General features: G+C 41.2%; 1 protein-coding gene and 1 long non-coding RNA gene across 2 annotated transcripts in view; one reads left to right on the top strand and one right to left on the bottom strand.

The window, feature by feature from the left end:
* The window catches only part of LOC135113820 (uncharacterized), a 282,447-nt gene that overhangs the window by 258,447 nt on the left and 6,141 nt on the right, over positions 1-17,859 (bottom strand). The window lies entirely within an intron of this gene.
* The window catches only part of LOC135113813 (guanylate cyclase 32E-like), a 239,433-nt gene that overhangs the window by 219,760 nt on the left and 1,814 nt on the right, over positions 1-17,859 (top strand). Inside the window, 7 exon segments of the mRNA XM_064029440.1 lie at positions 505-639; positions 7,761-7,873; positions 8,190-8,341; positions 13,466-13,564; positions 14,706-14,850; positions 15,673-15,771; positions 17,554-17,679. Of these exon segments, the coding sequence (XP_063885510.1) occupies positions 505-639; positions 7,761-7,873; positions 8,190-8,341; positions 13,466-13,564; positions 14,706-14,850; positions 15,673-15,771; positions 17,554-17,679 (869 nt within the window).

The following is a 17,859-nucleotide window of genomic DNA, read 5'->3' as shown; positions in this document are numbered from 1 at the left end:
TACGTACCCTCATCACAGTCTTTTCTGTCCATTACGCCCTTTATTTCTCCTCCTCCTGGCCCTTCTTCTTCCCCTCATTGCTCTATTTCATTGCATATTCGATAACTTTCTGCTATCCCCTATAACTCTCTCTCTCTCTCTCTCTCTCTCTCTCTCTCTCTCTCTCTCTCTCTCTCTCTCTCTCTCTCTCTCTCTCTCTCTTTACTTCCACAACATCTGCGCTTCCCCTTTCATCTTGGACCAATAATGTCACCGCCAGACCGGTGTTAGTTTTCCCCTCCTGGTTCACCTCTTCTCGCCACTTACGTCCTGAGCTTCCCTCTCTAATAACGCAGGTATTTCGAGGACTGTCTTCTATTTCCCTGCAGTGGCTCGTTCTTCCTCCCCTGCTTCTACTGATGGGTACTCTCTCTCTCTCTCTCTCTCTCTCTCTCTCTCTCTCTCTCTCTCTCTCTCTCTCTCTCTCACTCGGTCTTTAATATTTTCTCTCCCTCTTCTTTCCAGGCCGTCTCTGGAAGCCATGGAGAGCTCGCTGGATTGTGTGCGTGTGGTGTTGACAGAGTGCTGGGCTGAGGTACCCGAAGAGAGACCAGACTTCAGGAGCATCAAGATCAAATTGAGACCCATGAGGAAAGGACTGTGAGTAGTAGAACGGTATCTTTTTTTTTTTTGTTCCGTGTTTCGTTCCATGCACTGTATTCCCAAATGTTTCCGTATCCTATATCGACAATTTTTTTTTATCAAGCTCTGGTGGAAGTTGTTATGGTTTTCAAGGGTGTCTCCACAGTGATGGTTTAACAAAGGAAAATAACACCCTTTGAGATCCAGACTGATAATCACCGTAAACTTTGAAAATATTCCTTGTGAAAGAACAAAGCGTCTTAGAATACGAACCTAAGTCAAGAAATACAGTAGCGATTCTTGCTTTTCAGTCGATTTTTCTTTTTTCTATATTAAGGTCTGTTTTTACTTTATTTATTTATTTATTCATTTATTTATTTTTTTTTTTTACTATTTAGTTTAGTTTGTTGTAATTTCCCTTCCACACTGTATAGATGTTATTTTACTTCAGTTACTTTTTTTTTTTTTTAATTAATTTCTCTCCCAGTGACTCCTTCCTTCCTAAAACGTTATTTTCTGTTATGTTCTACTCTGGCTGAATTAAGTGTTTGTGTGTGTGTGTGTGTGTGTGTGTGTGTGTACTTCATCATCTTCCTTGCGGCCCATCCTCTTTCCTAGGTTTATAGTTCAGCGTTTATTTTATTCTGCACTTCAGATCTTTATCTCTTCCTCTAAATGGTTTACTTTTATTACACCTTCTCTATCTGTTTTCATATATTACTTTTTTTTTTTTCTTTTTCGCGAGCTTCCTTTTCCTTCCTCCCTCCCCTCATTGAAAGCGTGTTTCTGTATCGTGCACCGCGTGGCTATATTTCTTTATTACTTCATAAAGTTTTCCTCTTTCATTTTTATCATCTTTTTTCTTCTATTTTCATTACTTTCAGAAAGTTCGTGTATTTTCTCTTTCATCGCTAATGGAGTGTTCCTTTAAACTAATAAAGAGCTTTTTTTTTTTTCTTGTTGCTGTTTATGAATATCATAATTTTAGAAAGCATCAGTGTATTTTCTTCCATTACTTTTTTTCTCTCTCTCGGGGGAAGGGAGTTATATATATATATATATATATATATATATATATATATATATATATATATATATATATATATATATATATATATATATATATATTTATAGGAGGAGGCAGTAGACACCTGCCGAAACGATAATTACTCCCAGTGAGGTCTAAAGCACTGTTCAGGGGGTGCTGTGAACTTATCATTAAACCCAGCTGTGACCTCACTGAACGTTTCCCTTTGTGTCTCACAACACAAGGGGGTAGTCACAGCCTGCCCTCTAAAGACAACTCTCTTCCTCCACACAAAACTACAAGCACCTAATAACACACACACCCTTCACTCCAAAAATTTTAAAATCATGGCGACTCCTACACCAGCCTCGGAGTCCCCATCTGGGGAGGGGACCATAAATGTCCCCAGGTCGGACTGCCTTTCCGTCGACGACCCTAAGTGTCTTGACACCCCCCTCAACTTTTTCTTCATTAACTTCTGCAACATTCGCGGTCTAAGATCTAATTTTCAATCTGTAGAACACCACCTCTCCTCTTCTAAACCTCATCTTCTTTTCCTCACTGAAACTCAGGTGTCTGAGGCAACTGACAGTAGCCCCTTTTCTGTTCCCTCCTACTTTCTCTATCCTCATTTTCGATCCAAAGCTGGATGCTGCGTTTATGTGCGCAATGACTTAACCTGCTCTCGTGCCCACGCTCTTGAATCTTCCGAGTTTTCCACCATCTGGCTACGACTACAGAGTCATTCTCATACTAAATTTATCTGTGCTGTATACCTCTCTCCTAACTCCTCTGACTATAAGAAATTCTTTGACTACTTAACTTCCAAAGTGGAGCACATTCTGACCCTCTTCCCTTTTGCAGAGATCTCCATTCTTGGAGACTTCAATGTTCACCACCAGCTTTGGCTTTCCTCTCCCTTCACTGACCATCCTGGTGAACTAGCCTACAACTTTGCTATCCTCCATGACCTAGAGCAATTGGTGCAACACCCTACTCGTATTCCTGACCGTCTTGGAGATACGCCCAACATTCTTGACCTTTTCCTGACCTCTAATCCTTCTGCTTATGCTGTCACCCTTTCTTCTCCGTTGGGCTCCTCCGATCACAATCTCATATCTTTATCTTGTCCTATCACTCCAATCCCTCCTCAGGATCCCCCTAAGCGAAGGTGCCTCTGGCGTTTTGCCTCTGCTAGTTGGGGGGACCTGAGGCGGTATTTTGCTGATTTTCCTTGGAATGACTACTGCTTCCGTGTCAGAGACCCGTCTTTGTGTGCTGAGCGCATAACAGAGGTGATAGTGTCTGGCATGGAGGCGTACATTCCTCACTCTTTTTCTCGTCCTAAACCTTCTAAACCTTGGTTTAACACAGCTTGTTCTCGTGCTATACATGATAGAGAGGTGGCCCACAAAAGGTACTTAAGCCTTCCTTCACCAGAATCTCATGCACTTTATATTTCTGCCCGGAACCATGCCAAGTCTGTTCTCCAACTAGCCAAAAACTCCTTCATTAACAGAAAATGTCAAAACCTTTCAAGATCTAACTCCCCTCGTGATTTCTGGCATCTAGCCAAAAATATCTCCAATAACTTTGCTTCTTCTTCTTTCCCTCCTCTACTTCAACCAGATGGCACCACTGCTATCACATCTATTTCTAAAGCTGAACTCTTTGCTCAAACCTTTGCTAAAAACTCTACCTTGGACGATTCTGGGCTTGTTCCTCCCTCTCCTCCACCCTCTGACTACTTCATGCCTCGTATTAAAATTCTTCGTAATGATGTTTTCCATGCCCTCGCTGGCCTAAACCCTCAGAAGGCTTATGGACCTGATGGGGTCCCTCCTATTGTTCTCCGAAACTGTGCCTCCGTGCTTGCACCTTGCCTAGTCAAACTCTTTCAGCTCTGTCTGTCAACATCTACCTTTCCTTCTTGCTGGAAGTTTGCCTACATTCAACCTGTTCCTAAAAAGGGTGACCGCTCTAATCCCTCAAACTACCGTCCTATTGCTTTAATTTCCTGCTTATCTAAAGTTTTTGAATCTATCCTCAACAGGAAGATTCTTAAACATCTATCACTTCACAACCTTCTATCTGATCGCCAGTATGGGTTCCGTCAAGGCCGCTCGACTGGTGATCTTCTGGCTTTCCTTACTGAGTCTTGGTCATCCTCTTTTAGAGACTTTGGTGAAACTTTTGCTGTTGCCTTGGACATATCAAAAGCCTTTGATAGAGTCTGGCACAAAGCTTTGATTTCCAAACTACCCTCCTACGGTTTCTATCCTTCTCTCTGTAACTTCATCTCAAGTTTCCTTTCTGACCGTTCTATTGCTGCTGTGGTAGACGGTCACTGTTCTTCTCCTAAATCTATTAACAGTGGTGTTCCTCAGGGTTCTGTCCTGTCACCCACTCTCTTCTTATTATTCATTAATGATCTTCTAAAACAGACTTCTTGTCCTATCCACTCCTATGCTGATGATACCACCCTGCACTTTTCCACGTCTTTTCATAGACGTCCAACCCTTCAGGAGGTAAACATATCACGCAGGGAAGCCACAGAACGCCTGACTTCTGATCTTTCTAAAATTTCTGATTGGGGCAGAGCAAACTTGGTATTGTTCAATGCCTCAAAAACTCAATTCCTCCATCTATCAACTCGACACAATCTTCCAGACAACTATCCCCTCTTCTTCAATGACACTCAACTATCCCCCTCTTCTACACTGAACATCCTCGGTCTGTCCTTTACTTATAATCTGAACTGGAAACTTCACATCTCATCTCTAGCTAAAACAGCTTCCATGAAGTTAGGTGTTCTGAGACGTCTCCGCCAGTTTTTCTCACCCCCGCAGCTGCTAACTCTGTACAAGGGCCTTATCCGTCCATGTATGGAGTATGCTTCACATGTCTGGGGGGGTTCCACTCATACTGCTGTTCTAGACAGGGTGGAATCAAAAGCTTTTCGTCTCATCAACTCCTCTCCTCTAACTGACTGTCTTCAGCCTCTCTCTCACCGCCGCAATGTTGCATCTCTAGCTGTCTTCTACCGCTATTTTCATGCTAACTGCTCTTCTGATCTTGCTAACTGCATGCCTCCCCTCCTTCCGCGGCCTCGCTGCACAAGACTTTCTTCTTTCTCTCACTCCTATTCTGTCCACCTCTCTAACGCAAGAGTTAACCAGTATTCTCAATCATTCATCCCTTTCTCTGGTAAACTCTGGAACTCCTTGCCTGCTTCTGTATTTCCACCTTCCTATGACTTGAATTCCTTCAAGAGGGAGGTTTCAAGACACTTATCCACCAATTTTTGACCACTGCTTTGACCCTTTTAGGGACTGGCATTTCAGTGGGCATTTTTTTTATTAGATTTTTGTTGCCCTTGGCCAGTATCCTTCCTACATAAAAAAAAAAAAAAAAAAAAAAAAATATATATATATATATATATATATATATATATATATATATATATATATATATATATATATATATATATATATATATATATATATATAATTTAGCAGAGAAAGGGATGAATGATTGAGAATACCGGTTCACTCTTGCATTACAGAGGTGGACAGAATAGATATGAGTGAAAAAAGGAAGTCTTGTGCAGCGAGGCCGCGGGAGGAGGGAAGACATGCAGTTAGCAAGATCAGAAGAGCAGTTAGAGTGAAAGTAGCGGTAGAAGAGGCTGAAGACACTCAGTTAGCGGAGAGTTGATAAGACAATAAGCTTTTGATTTCACCCTGTCTAAAAGAGCGGTATGAGTGAAATCCGCCCTCCCCCCCTTATATGTGAAGCATACTTCATACATGGACGGATAAGGTCCCTTTACAGAGTTAGTAGCTGGGGGATTGAGAAAAACTGGCGGAGACGACTCAGAACACGTAACTTCATAGTAGCTGTTTTTAGCTAGAGATGAGATGTGGAGTTTCTACTTTAGATTATAAGTAAAGGACAGACCAAGAATGTTCAGGATAGAAGAGGGGGACAGTTGAGTGTCAATGAAGAAGAGGGGATAGTTTTCAAGATGGTTGTGTCGAATTGATAGATGGAGGAATTGAGTTTTTGAGGCATTGAACAATATTAAGCTTACTCTGCCCCAATCAGAAATTTTAGAGAGATCAAAAGTCAGGCGTTCTGTGGTTTCCCTGCGTGAACTGTTTACTTCCTGAGGGGTTGAACGTCTACGAAAAGACGTGGAAAAGTGTAGGGTGGTATCATCAGCGTAGGAGTGGACTGGACAAAAAGTTTGGTTTAGATCATTGATGAATAATAGGAAGAGAGTGGACAGAACCCTAAGAAAACCATTGCTAATATAATTAAAAGAAAAACAGTGACCGTTTACCACAGCAGCAATCGAAAGGTCAGAAAGGAAACTTGAGATGAAATTACAGAGAGAAGGATAGAAGCAGTAGGAGGGTAGTTTGAAAACCAAATCTTTGTGCCCAACTATTAAAAAAAACTTTTGATATGTCTGTGGCAACAGCAAAAGTTTCACCAAAATTCCTAAAAGAGGATGACCAAGACTCAGTGTGGAAAGCCAGAAGATCACCAGTAGAGCGGCCTTGACGGAACCCATACTGGCGATCAGATAGAAGGCTGTGAAGTGATATATGTTTAAGAATCTTCCTGTTGAGGATAAATTAACAAACTTTAGAGAGGCAGGAAATTAAAGCAATATGACAGTAGCTTGAGGGATTAGAATGGCAAACTTCCAGCAAGTAGGAAAGGCAGATGTTAATAAACAGTTGGATGAGTTTGACATGGCAAGGTAATCAGAGGGTGGAGGAGAGGGAGGAATAAGTCTTGAATCATCGAAGGTAGAGTTTTTAGCAAAAGTTTGAGCGAGGAGTTCAGCTCTAGAAATAGATGAGATGGCAGTGGTGCCATTAGGCTGAAATAAAGGGAAAGATGAAGAAGCAAAGTTACTGGAGATGTTTTTGGCTAGGTGCTAGATGTCACGAGGGGAGTTCGATCATGAAATATTTTGACACTTCTATTAATGAAGAAGTTTTTGGTTAGTTGGAGAACAGACTTGGCATGATTCCGGGCAGAAATATAAAAGGCATAAGATACCTTTTTTGTGGGCCACCTCTATCATGTATACCAAGATTTGGAAGGTTTATGGTGAGAAAAAGAGTGAGGAATGTACGCCTCCACGCCAGACACTATCACCTTTGTTATGCGCTCAGCACAAAGCGACAGGTCTCTGACACGGAAGTAATAATAATTCCAAAGAAAATCAGAATAATACCTCCTCAGGTCCCCCTAAACTAGCAGAAGCAAAACGCCAGAGGCATCTCCGCTTTGGGGGATCCTGAGGAGGGATTGGAGCAATAGGACAACATACAGACAGATATGAGATTATGAGCGGGGGAACCCAACGGAGAAGATAGGGTGACAGCACAAGCAGAAGGATTAGAGGTAAGGAAAAGATCAAGAATGTTGGGCGTATCTCTAAGACGGTCAGGAATACGAGTAGGGTGTTGCACCAGTTGTTCTAGGTCGTGGAGGATAGCAAAGTTAAAAGCTAATTCACCAAGATGGTCAGTGAAGGGAGAGGAAAGCCAAAGCCGGTGGTGAACAGTGAAGTCTCCAAGAATGGTGATCTCCGCAAAAGGAAATAGAGTTAGAATGTGCTCCAATTCGGAAGTTAAGTAGTCAAAGAATTATTTATAGTCAGAAGAGTTAGGTGAGAGGTATACAGCACAGATAAATTTAGTTCGAGAGTGACTCTGTAGTCGTAGCCAGATGGTGGAAAATTTGAAAGATTAAAGAACGTGGGCACGACAGCAGGGTCTGGGTGTGTGCACGCGCACTTGAAAACCATCAAGCTTGCAAATGGCTGACAGCCGAAGCTGGTGTGTGTGGATGGGTGGGCGGGTGTGCGGGTAGGTGGGTCTGGGTGTGTGCACGCGCACTTGAGAACCATCAAGCTTACAAATAGCAGACAGAAGTTTAGCCAGTAATAAACATAAACAAGTGCATATATTAAGAATTAAATCTATCTCGCATCTAATTACACGTTCTGATGAACCTTCCCTGCCCCGGAGGGAATTGCAACACATAAATGCTCCCCTCTGATATAATCCTCCCCTCCTTCACGCTCCAGAAAGCCCAACATCTTCGACAACATGCTGGAAATGATGGAAAAATACGCCAACAACCTCGAGGCGCTGGTGGATGAGAGGACTGACCAGCTGATCGAGGAGAAAAAGAAAACGGGTAAGTGCAAAGACAGACCGAGTTAAACCGAGCGAGCGCTCTCTCTCTCTCTCTCTCTCTCTCTCTCTCTCTCTCTCTCTCTCTCTCTCTCTCTCTCTCTCTCTCTCTCTCTCTCTCTCTCTCTCTCTCTCTTTCTCTCCACTGATCCTTTGTTCTTTGAAGAATTCCACTTTCAGTGAAGCTTCGTTTTCTTTGTACTTCCCAGTTGAAAACTCTTATAAATCTACTTGCTCTCAAAATTATATCCCTCACATGATTTACTCCTTCCTCTCTCCCTGTCTCTTCCTCACTATATTCCCTCCCCTCCCCCCACCAGAGGCGCTGCTGTACGAGATGCTGCCGCCCTACGTGGCTGAGCAGCTCAAGCGGGGACGTAAGGTGCAGGCAGAGAGTTTCGATTGCGTCACCATCTACTTCAGCGACATCGTGGGCTTCACCGAGATGTCCGCCGAGTCCACGCCCCTGCAGGTGACGTCCCGGAGAGTGTGTGGTGTTACGGGATTAGTTGTTTCTTACTCAGCTGGAAGAAGGTGTTAATTTTATTTTTATTTTTTCTTCGTTATTTTTTTTTTTTTTTTTTTTTTCTGGGACCGTATTTTCAAGTGACGTCTCAGTGTCTGTGTGTGGTGTTATTGAAGAATTATGCTTGTTTTTCTTACTCTGGTGGACGAAACCGTTTATATATTTTATTTTATTCATCTTTTTTTTTTGGGGGGAGGGGAGGGGAGACGGTATTCTCAATAGTGCAGGTGACGTCCTAGTGTGTAGTGCTTATTACAGAACTAAACTCGTCTTTCTTACTCTGGTAGACAAAACCTTATTTGTATTCATCATATTCCTCTTTCTTTTTTTTTTCTTAGGCCGTATTGTCAATAGATTCTGCGAGTTATGCTGTCTACTTTCAATAGGTGACAATGGAAGTTATATTGGAGTTTTCAAGGGTGCCTTTATGATTATATTGATACAGTAGTTCTATATCATCAGTGGGAAAAATAACCTTAAGAATCTAACTAATTATCTAAGGACTTTTAAAATTGCCCTTGCGAGACGTCACGGTGTTCCAAAATACGAAACCTGGTACGTGTATGAAGTGCAGCATTCATTATTACCGTCGCAATTATTGTTTATTTCACACAGAATGAGTTATTAGGTTGTACGTGGCAGCTTTGTTTTCATTAGGTTAGATCAGGTAAAAAGGAAATAGTAAATTGCAGCGGCAAATGGCGTACGTATATAACGATGAAGTATACAACTGTACTTACCAGAAAAAAATATATAAAAAAAAAAGTTTCTTCCGCCAAAGCGAGACGTAAGCAATGCCGTGAATTTACTACATGTGTGTAAAGTGAGGAAAGAAAGATGCATAATGTAACGAAGAAAGTAAAGTGAGAGAAAAGCGCAAAAAGTGTAAAGGAGTGTAACTGAAATGTACAAAAATAAAAAAAAAAATCAGATAATAAATAAAATGAAGGAAGAAAAAAAAAAAAAAAAAGGAGTGAGAGTACGTGGAAAACTAGCTTAGGGAACTGTGGAAGGCGACTGAGTTTATGAAAAGAAGAAGAGAAATGTGGTTTTAGGGAAGAAAGAAATAAGAAGTGGTTTGGAAAGGAGTTACGGGAAGGGAGTTTTATGAGAGGAGAATGGAGGAGCTGAGTTGGGATGAAGAAGTGCAGGGAACGAAAAAAAAGAAGAAAAAAAAAAGGAAAGGCAAGGAAGGAAAGGGAAAGGGGAGAAGTTTATGACTGTGGAAGGTGGATAGTCTGAGGAAATTTTAAGAAGTTTAGATATGAAAGGAATTGCCAATAAGAAATTAAGGATCAAGAATAACTAAAAATAACAAGAAAAACATTGATGGAAAAAATATTGAAATTAGAATACATAATACGAACAAAAAATGCATAAGCGAAATACATATCAAGGAGTCAAAATTGAGTGAAGGATTAAAGAACAGAAGGGATGTACAGATGAAAAATAAATACAGCTAAAAAGGAATTGAAGAGGAGAAAGTTTTAGATAACACGAAATTACGGAGATTATTGCAATTTACTTAGTACTAGAAGTTTAAAGGGACATTGTAAGAAAGTACTGTATGGACACACACATACACACACACACACACTTTTGACAAGCGTTTCTCATTCATTGGGAACTGGCACCTCAGCGACCCTTTTTTTTTTTTTTATTTTGTTGCCCTTGGCCAATACTCCTCTTAAATTAAAAAAATAAAAATACATACATAAATACACAAATCTATACACACAGCGACTCCTCCAATAATTTACTATGAACAATTATTATGTGCTCCTTTAACCGTTTTAAATAGGAGGAGGAGGAGGAGGAGGAGGAGGAGGAGGAGGAGGAGGAGGAGGAGAAGGAGGAGGAGAAAGAGGAGGCAGCGGCAGGAGACAAGACGGGTGTGTGAAAATCGTGAGGTATGAAGAGGGTTAGGAATAAGGAAATAAGAGAAAAATGAAGAGAACGATAAAGGATAAGAAGATAAAAGTCAATACAAAAACAAAGACGAAGGGGAGACTGTAAGGGAAGAGAGAAGGCGAAAGGAGAGTTGAGTGAGTATTATGCAGATGAAGGGGAAAGCGAAAATCTAGGGGAGAGAAAGAGAAAAATATATATAGGAGGAGGCAGTAGAGACCTGCCAGAACGATAATTACCCCCAGTGAAGTCTGAAGCACTGGACCAGTCTCGTACTGAATCGGGGGAGCTATGAACCTTTTGGTATCGACCATAAATGTCTTGACATCCCCGTCAACTTTCTTCTTCATGAGCTTCTGCAACACTCATGGCCTTACATCTTTTCCTCACCGAAACACAGGTGTCTGAGGCAACTGACAGTAGTCCCTTCACTGTTCCCTCCAACTTTTTCTATCCTCATTTTCAATCCAAAGCTGGATATTGTGTCTATATGCACAACGACTTAACTTGCTCTCACGCCCACGCTCTTGAATCTTCCGAATTTTTCACCATCTGACTACGACTACAGAGTCACTCTCAAACTAAATTTATCTGTGCAGTATACCTCTCACCTAACTCCTCTGACTATAACTTAACTTCCAAAGTGGAGCACATTCTGACTCTTCCCTTTTTTTTCCGAAATCTCTATTCTTAAAGACTTTTGGCCTTCCTGTGCCTTCATTGACCATCCTGGTAAACTATACTTTAACTTTGCTATCCTTCAAGAACTAGGCAACTGGTGCAACATCTTACTTGTATTCCTGACCGTCTTGGAGATATACCCAACATTCTTGACCTTTTCCTAATTTCTAATCCTGCTTATGATGTCACCCTATCTTCTCCGTTAGGCTCCTCCGATCACAACCCCATATCTGTATCTTATCCTATCGCTCCAATCCCTCCTCAGGATCCCTCAAAGAGGAGGTGCATCCGGCGTTTTGCATCTGCTAGTCGGGGGAGCTGAGGAAGTATTATACCTCTTTTAGACAGGGTGGAATCAAAAGCATTTCGTCTCATCAATTCCTCTCCTCTACCTAAATGTCCTCAACCTCTCTCTCATCACCGCAGTGTTGCATCTCTTGCTATCTTCTACCTCTATTTCATACTAACTGCTCTTCTGATCTTGCTAACTGCATGCCTCCCCTCCTCACACGGCCTCGCTGCACAAGACTTTTTCTTTCCCTCATCCCTATTTTGTCCACCTCTCTAATGCTACAGTTAACCAGTATTTTCAGTTATTCATTCCCATTTCTGTATTTTCTTCTTCCTATGACGAACTCTTTCAAGAGGGAAGTTTCAAGACACTTATCCTCCAATTTTTTACAATCGCTTCTGATTCTCTTTGGGGGACTGGCACCTCAGTGGGAGTTTTTTCTTCTAATTTTTGTTTCTCTTGATCAAACTCCCACATATATATATATATATATATATATATATATATATATATATATATATATATATATATATATATATATATATATATATATATATATATATATATATATATATATATATATATACGAGTATATATGTATATATATATATATATATATATATATATATATATATATATATATATATATATATATATATATATATATATATATATATATATATATATATATATATATATATATATATATATATATATATATATATATATATATATATATGCATACATACATACATACATACATACATACATACATAAACACACACACACACACACACACACACACACACACACACACACACACACACACACACGAGATCAATTCTATAAAATGCAGAGGAGCAAAAAAATTGTGCAGCAAATGAGTGTTATTGGTCTGGATTCTCAGCGGGAGATCATATGAAATCAGCGCTCCGTCTTGTCCTTCCCTTGTGGTTAATTTACGTACTAGTTAGTTATGAAAATTTCAAGCTTACTTCCCCAGTGTTCATTCAAATAATATTATACGGAATCTAATAACTCACTCTCTCTCTCTCTCTCTCTCTCTCTCTCTCTCTCTCTCTCTCTCTCTCTCTCTCTCTCTCTCTCTCTCTCTCTCTCTCTCTCTTTGTGTGTTTATGTGTGTGTGTGTGTGTGTGTGTGTGTGTGTGTGTGTGTGTGTGTGTGTGTGTGTGTAATGTGCAGAATGGAAAATATTATAATTCGAGCCGGTTTATTGAACGAATTTTTTTCTCCCTGCACCGGGACGCAGTACAGACCGGTTACCCTCAAAAGCTCATAAAAACATATCTGATATCACCGCTTTGCCCTGCCACCGGGACGCAGTACAGGCTAGTTACCCCAGCGACAGCAGCTTTTATTAACACATTCAGCATCACCGTTTTCTGCACCAAGAGGTCCTTCTCACAATGAAATGCTGGATGGGAGGCATTATTAAGTACGCTTTTTCCCCGCCACTCATAATATGCAAGGAAGCAAGACCCTTTATGATTTTTCTTTATTGGTAATACGTAGTTTTCCATCCATTCTCTCTCTCTCTCTCTCTCTCTCTCTCTCTCTCTCTCTTGAAGGAGGAGGGGAGAGAATGAGTTATTTAGGCATCCAATTATTAACCTTTCATTTTTTTTATATAATACGTACACCTATCTCTCTACTTGTTCACACACCACCCCCTACTTTCCACTTCACGATACATGTCTTGCACCACTACCTACCCCTCTTCCACGGACCATTTACTAATCTGTCTATTCACTATCTCTCTACACGCCCAACACCTATTCCTCATTTCTACAATCTCTTAAGTCCACAAACTGCACCACTACATCCCGTTTACCGAGCGTACCCACTGGCTGACCCACCTAACACTCCTCTACTCAGATCTAATTGCGTTTACCCGTCTACTTAAGCACGAATGTCACGTTTTGTAAGATTAAGAGGATTGTCAGTAAGAAAGAGGACTGTTTTAGACGAGACACAAAGCAGAGGAAATAAGAACGGCAGGTTAATCATTTCACTAATCATTCCGAAATATCTTTGTACTGGTTAGAAATTTCTTGTAGATGCTTATAAAGACTCCATTCACTGCTTTTAGTGTTAAGAATTGTTACATACCGCAGTGAAAGGTTTAACTGATCGACTTGACATATTTTTATTTATTGTTTTACCTACAGGTGGTGGACTTCCTGAACGACCTGTACACCTGCTTCGACTCCATCATCGGCCACTACGACGTGTACAAGGTGGAGACGATCGGAGACGCTTACATGGTGGTAAGTGACCGAGTGTGGCGGAGTGTGTTAGTGTGTTACGCAAGGCAGGTGGGAATATTGCATTGATTGGCGTGGGTTTGAAGCATCAAGCTGATTGAACGAGAAGCACTAAGCTTATGACTATGAGTGAGAGGTGATATGAAAGCTCAGAGAGATGCAAGTGTGTTATATTCTCTTTTATTCTGACTCCACGTATTCTTCGGAGGGAAATGTGGCATTTCGAAAACAGGGAGTGTTATAGTTATATTTGCATTAGGTAAATATGAAGTTTGGACAAAGGGACAAAACGTATATATGGAATGGGGAAGGTGTAAGAGCAACCAAAAAATTAGTAGAAGTGGGTTGCTTGATAACCTTCAGAGGAGAATGGACTGAGGAGGAGAGATGAGTTGAGATTAACCCTGTGAAAACTTGACAGTACACTTGTTGCTTCATTTCACTAACGCTTGACCATTTTACCGAATGAAAATTAAGCTACATGTATTAAAAGATTTGAATTCCTCGATCAATCATTTTGCTGTCGTTGGTGTCTTCAAGAAAATACACTATTAGTATACGCTTAAACCAATCCATATTATAAACACGTGAACTAAACCATTTTATTTATCTTGAAAAGCCACAACAGTCAGAGAGCTAACTCAGGTAAGAGAAAAGAGTGAGAGGAGAAATTGGTGTAATGTGTATGATGGGTTGATGACAATGTGGAGGGTCAAAGGGTGCAGAATGGGAGAGAAAGGTAATGCAAGATAGGAGAGTAATGAACAGAAGGTGACGAGGTGAGCAGCGACAGCAGTGGGTCATGGGAAGCAAGACAGGGAAGCACTCGTGAAGTGAGAAGAATTGCACTGAGAGGAAAACTGAGACTTTGATTAGGATAACAAGAAGAAAAGTCTATAAGTTTGGGACTTGAATATAATTATATAATATAATATCTCCTCGTATTCTTTCTCATCCTTTGCTTCCTCTTCTTTCTTCTCCTTCTTCTCTTCTTGTTCTTCCTCTTCCTCCTCCTAATCCTTCCACTTTTTTTCTTTTAATCCTTCTTTTTCCTCCTCCTCCCTTTCTTCCTCATAACACTTTTTCCTATTCCTCTTTCTGCTCTGTCCTCCTTCACTATCATCCAACACTCCTCCTCCCTCAGGTAAGCGGGCTACCCATCCGCAACGAGGAGCAGCACGCGGGCGAGGTGGCCTCCATGTCCCTTCACCTGCTGGACGCCATCAAGAAGTTCCAGATCCGCCACCGACCCACTGACACCCTCAAACTGCGCATCGGACTCCACTCAGGTGCGTCCCAACACGGTAGATGGAAGTCAACTCTAACCAAGTGGCATTGCGGAAAGTCGCGTAAAGATTAATACGGGTGTGTGTGTAGTGGGAGGGAGACTACGGGTGTGCGTGTGTGTAGTTGAAAAGTTGTTTAGTGCCATTTACACTCAGTAACACTACACAAGTACAAGAAAGGGGTTAAAAAGGATACTAATGCCACAAGTTCAAATTCACATTAAAGAACAAACAGCAGCAGATTTATTGTCTTTTTCTTAAGTCTGAGAGGTGGGGAAACTTAACTATAACATAAAAGACTCGAGAGGAGAGGGGAGAAGATCAGTATGCCAAGAAATAAAGTAACCAGGCTCAATTCGTCGTCCGGAGCTGAGTTGACTTGTGATGAAGTTGATAACGCGATCTCATTACATTCATTTTTTTATTCATTGTTCGGAGAAAGACTGATGATCGTTGTTGTCGTTGTTGTTGTTGTTGTTGTTGTTGTTTTCATGTATTTTCGGTTTTTGTTTTTGTTTTTTTATCAGTTTTATGAGAACCTTTTTATTCGTTATTTAGAAGGAAGCGATCTTTTTTTTTCTGGTATTATTCCTCTCCAGTTTATTTATTTATTTTATAGCTCCAAGTAAAGTAAAGAAAATAATAATGAGCATCACTATACTGGAGAGCTGAATCACTGTCAGTTCCTACACAAGCCATTATCAATTCCCATACAACTCACTATATATAAAACAAAACGAGGAGCATCACTGTAATGGAGGGCTGAATTACCACCAGTCTCTGCACAACCCTTTACATGACGCCGCGCTTCCCTCGTCTTCCCAGGCCCAGTGTGTGCCGGCGTGGTGGGCCTCAAGATGCCGCGCTACTGCCTCTTCGGCGACACTGTCAACACCGCCTCGCGCATGGAATCCTCGGGGCAAGGTGAGGAGTGGTAGTGGTGGTGGTAGTGTTGGTGGTGGTGGTGGTGGTGGTGGTAGTGGTGGTGGTGGTGGGGAAAAAATTTAGATGTGGTGAGAAAACTGATTGTCAAGGTTAATTAACTGAATGATGAATAGGTGTGTGTGTTATTCAGCCAGCCAGCCGCTCCCCTACGGAAAGAGCTCAAAATTCATAACGACCGACCTTTGTGTGTGTGTGTGTGTGTGTGTGTGTGTGTGTGTGTGTGTGTGTGTGTGTGTGTGCTATTTTTACGAAAAGGTTGCTGTACAAAATGGAAGGAAGATTGAATTTGTCAAACACTACATAACACTTCGGAAACTATTAAGAAGTCAGTAGAACACTCGCTTCCCTCGCTGCGTTAAGGAGAAACGGGAATTTTCATTGTGGGGTCAAAACAAATCAACAAAAATATCTTCTTTTTAGAACACTTGCACCCTTTCACGAAAAGAACAGTGCAATAAACTACAAAAATGAGTCGTGCCTCGAGCAACATGCATACATTTAAGCTTTGCCAGCGCTGAATCATGACTAATAGCTACAACAAAACAAAGATTTCCTCGTTCATTAAGGACCAAGTACACCGCAAAGCCCGCTCTATGTGTATACTGTGTGCTGTTTGCCTTGATATGTACGAGTATATCTGTGGAAATTTGCATATCTGTAAATGTTCTGAAATTATTGTACACAATGTAATTTTATTTCATACGTTACGTAATGGGTCACGCGCCATTTTGAAAAGTTACTTAATTTCTCAAAAATGTGGGCAACTCATACCGGACTCCGCTTCAATTCATCTTTTTTAATTATGTCGGTGTCTTACCTCTGACAGTTTTACAGATTGTAGTGGAAGATATTATGGCTTTCAGTGGAATTTTCATAATTTCCATGATAGTTTAGCAGTAATTCTACACTGTCAGTAAGAAAAATACCTATAAGAACCTGACTGATCATCCTTGTAGCCTTTGCAAATAGTTCTGATGACAACCCAAAGCTTTTAGAAATACTGGTCAGTGAGCGAATAAAATCATGCTTTGGTCATTCAGTAAGCTTAGGAGTGGGTAAGGCGCCATCTACTCGTATCATCTGGCTTGCTTTAACATGCCTGCCATCCTAACGTGCACACAGGAACACTGACAGACTGATGTAATGCACCACACAGATAAGAACAGCCATCTACAGTGAACAAAAAAATTATTTACCAAGGACGGGCAAGTTTGTTTGTTTGTTTTTTCGACCTGTAACACATATACAAAGCCTCACATCAAATCAATTATAAGTGTAAATCAAATCAAGGTTTAAATATTCATGTGGCGTCACGAAGCGTGGATCAAGCCTGGGACAATCGGGACTTGATTTGAGAGCATTACTATTGTTTAGATCTTTCCCACTTTTGGAATCACGGCATCATCACCATCATCAGCCTCTATGGTTCCACTGCAGGACAAATTTCACCCTCAACTTTCCACTCTCATGTGTCGGCTTCCAGTCTGTTCCAGGCCACCCCAGTGATACTATCTATCCTCTCTATCCATCAAGTTCTAATGTAGCTGGTCCTTATCATCTTATGCTGTTACTCTAATCATTCGTCTAGTAATCTATGTAACGTACGACGTGTCCAGCGCATGTCCAAAACAAACTTGCCAAGACACAATCAAACCTGGCAGAAGAAACCAAACGAGTAAGACACACCACTAATAGACTTCTATATAATTTTCGTTCGTAGCTATATTTAACTGTATGTTGATGGCGTCCCTGTGCCGGCAGCCCTCAAGATCCACTGCTCCGTGTTGTGCCGCAACATCCTGGCCAAGGTGGGTGGCTACATACTGGAGGAGCGAGGCCAAGTCAAGGTGAAGGGCAAGGGCGAGATGACCACCTACTGGCTCGTGGGTGAGTAGTAGTAGTAGTAGTAGTAGTAGTAGTAGTAGTAGTAGTAGTAGTAGTAGGAGAAGGAGGAGGAAGAGGAGGAGGAGGAGGAGGAGGAGGAGGAGGAGGAGGAGGAGGAGGAGGAGGAGGAGGAGGAGGAGGAGGAGGAGGAGGAGGAGGAGCAAAACCAATAGAAATAGTAGT

The sequence above is a fragment of the Scylla paramamosain genome, chromosome 2, assembly GCF_035594125.1.
Source record: "Scylla paramamosain isolate STU-SP2022 chromosome 2, ASM3559412v1, whole genome shotgun sequence".
Taxonomy (NCBI): Eukaryota; Metazoa; Arthropoda; class Malacostraca; order Decapoda; family Portunidae; genus Scylla; species Scylla paramamosain.
Note: the sequence above shows the minus strand (reverse complement) of the source record. Positions and strands in the feature narration are given on the sequence as shown.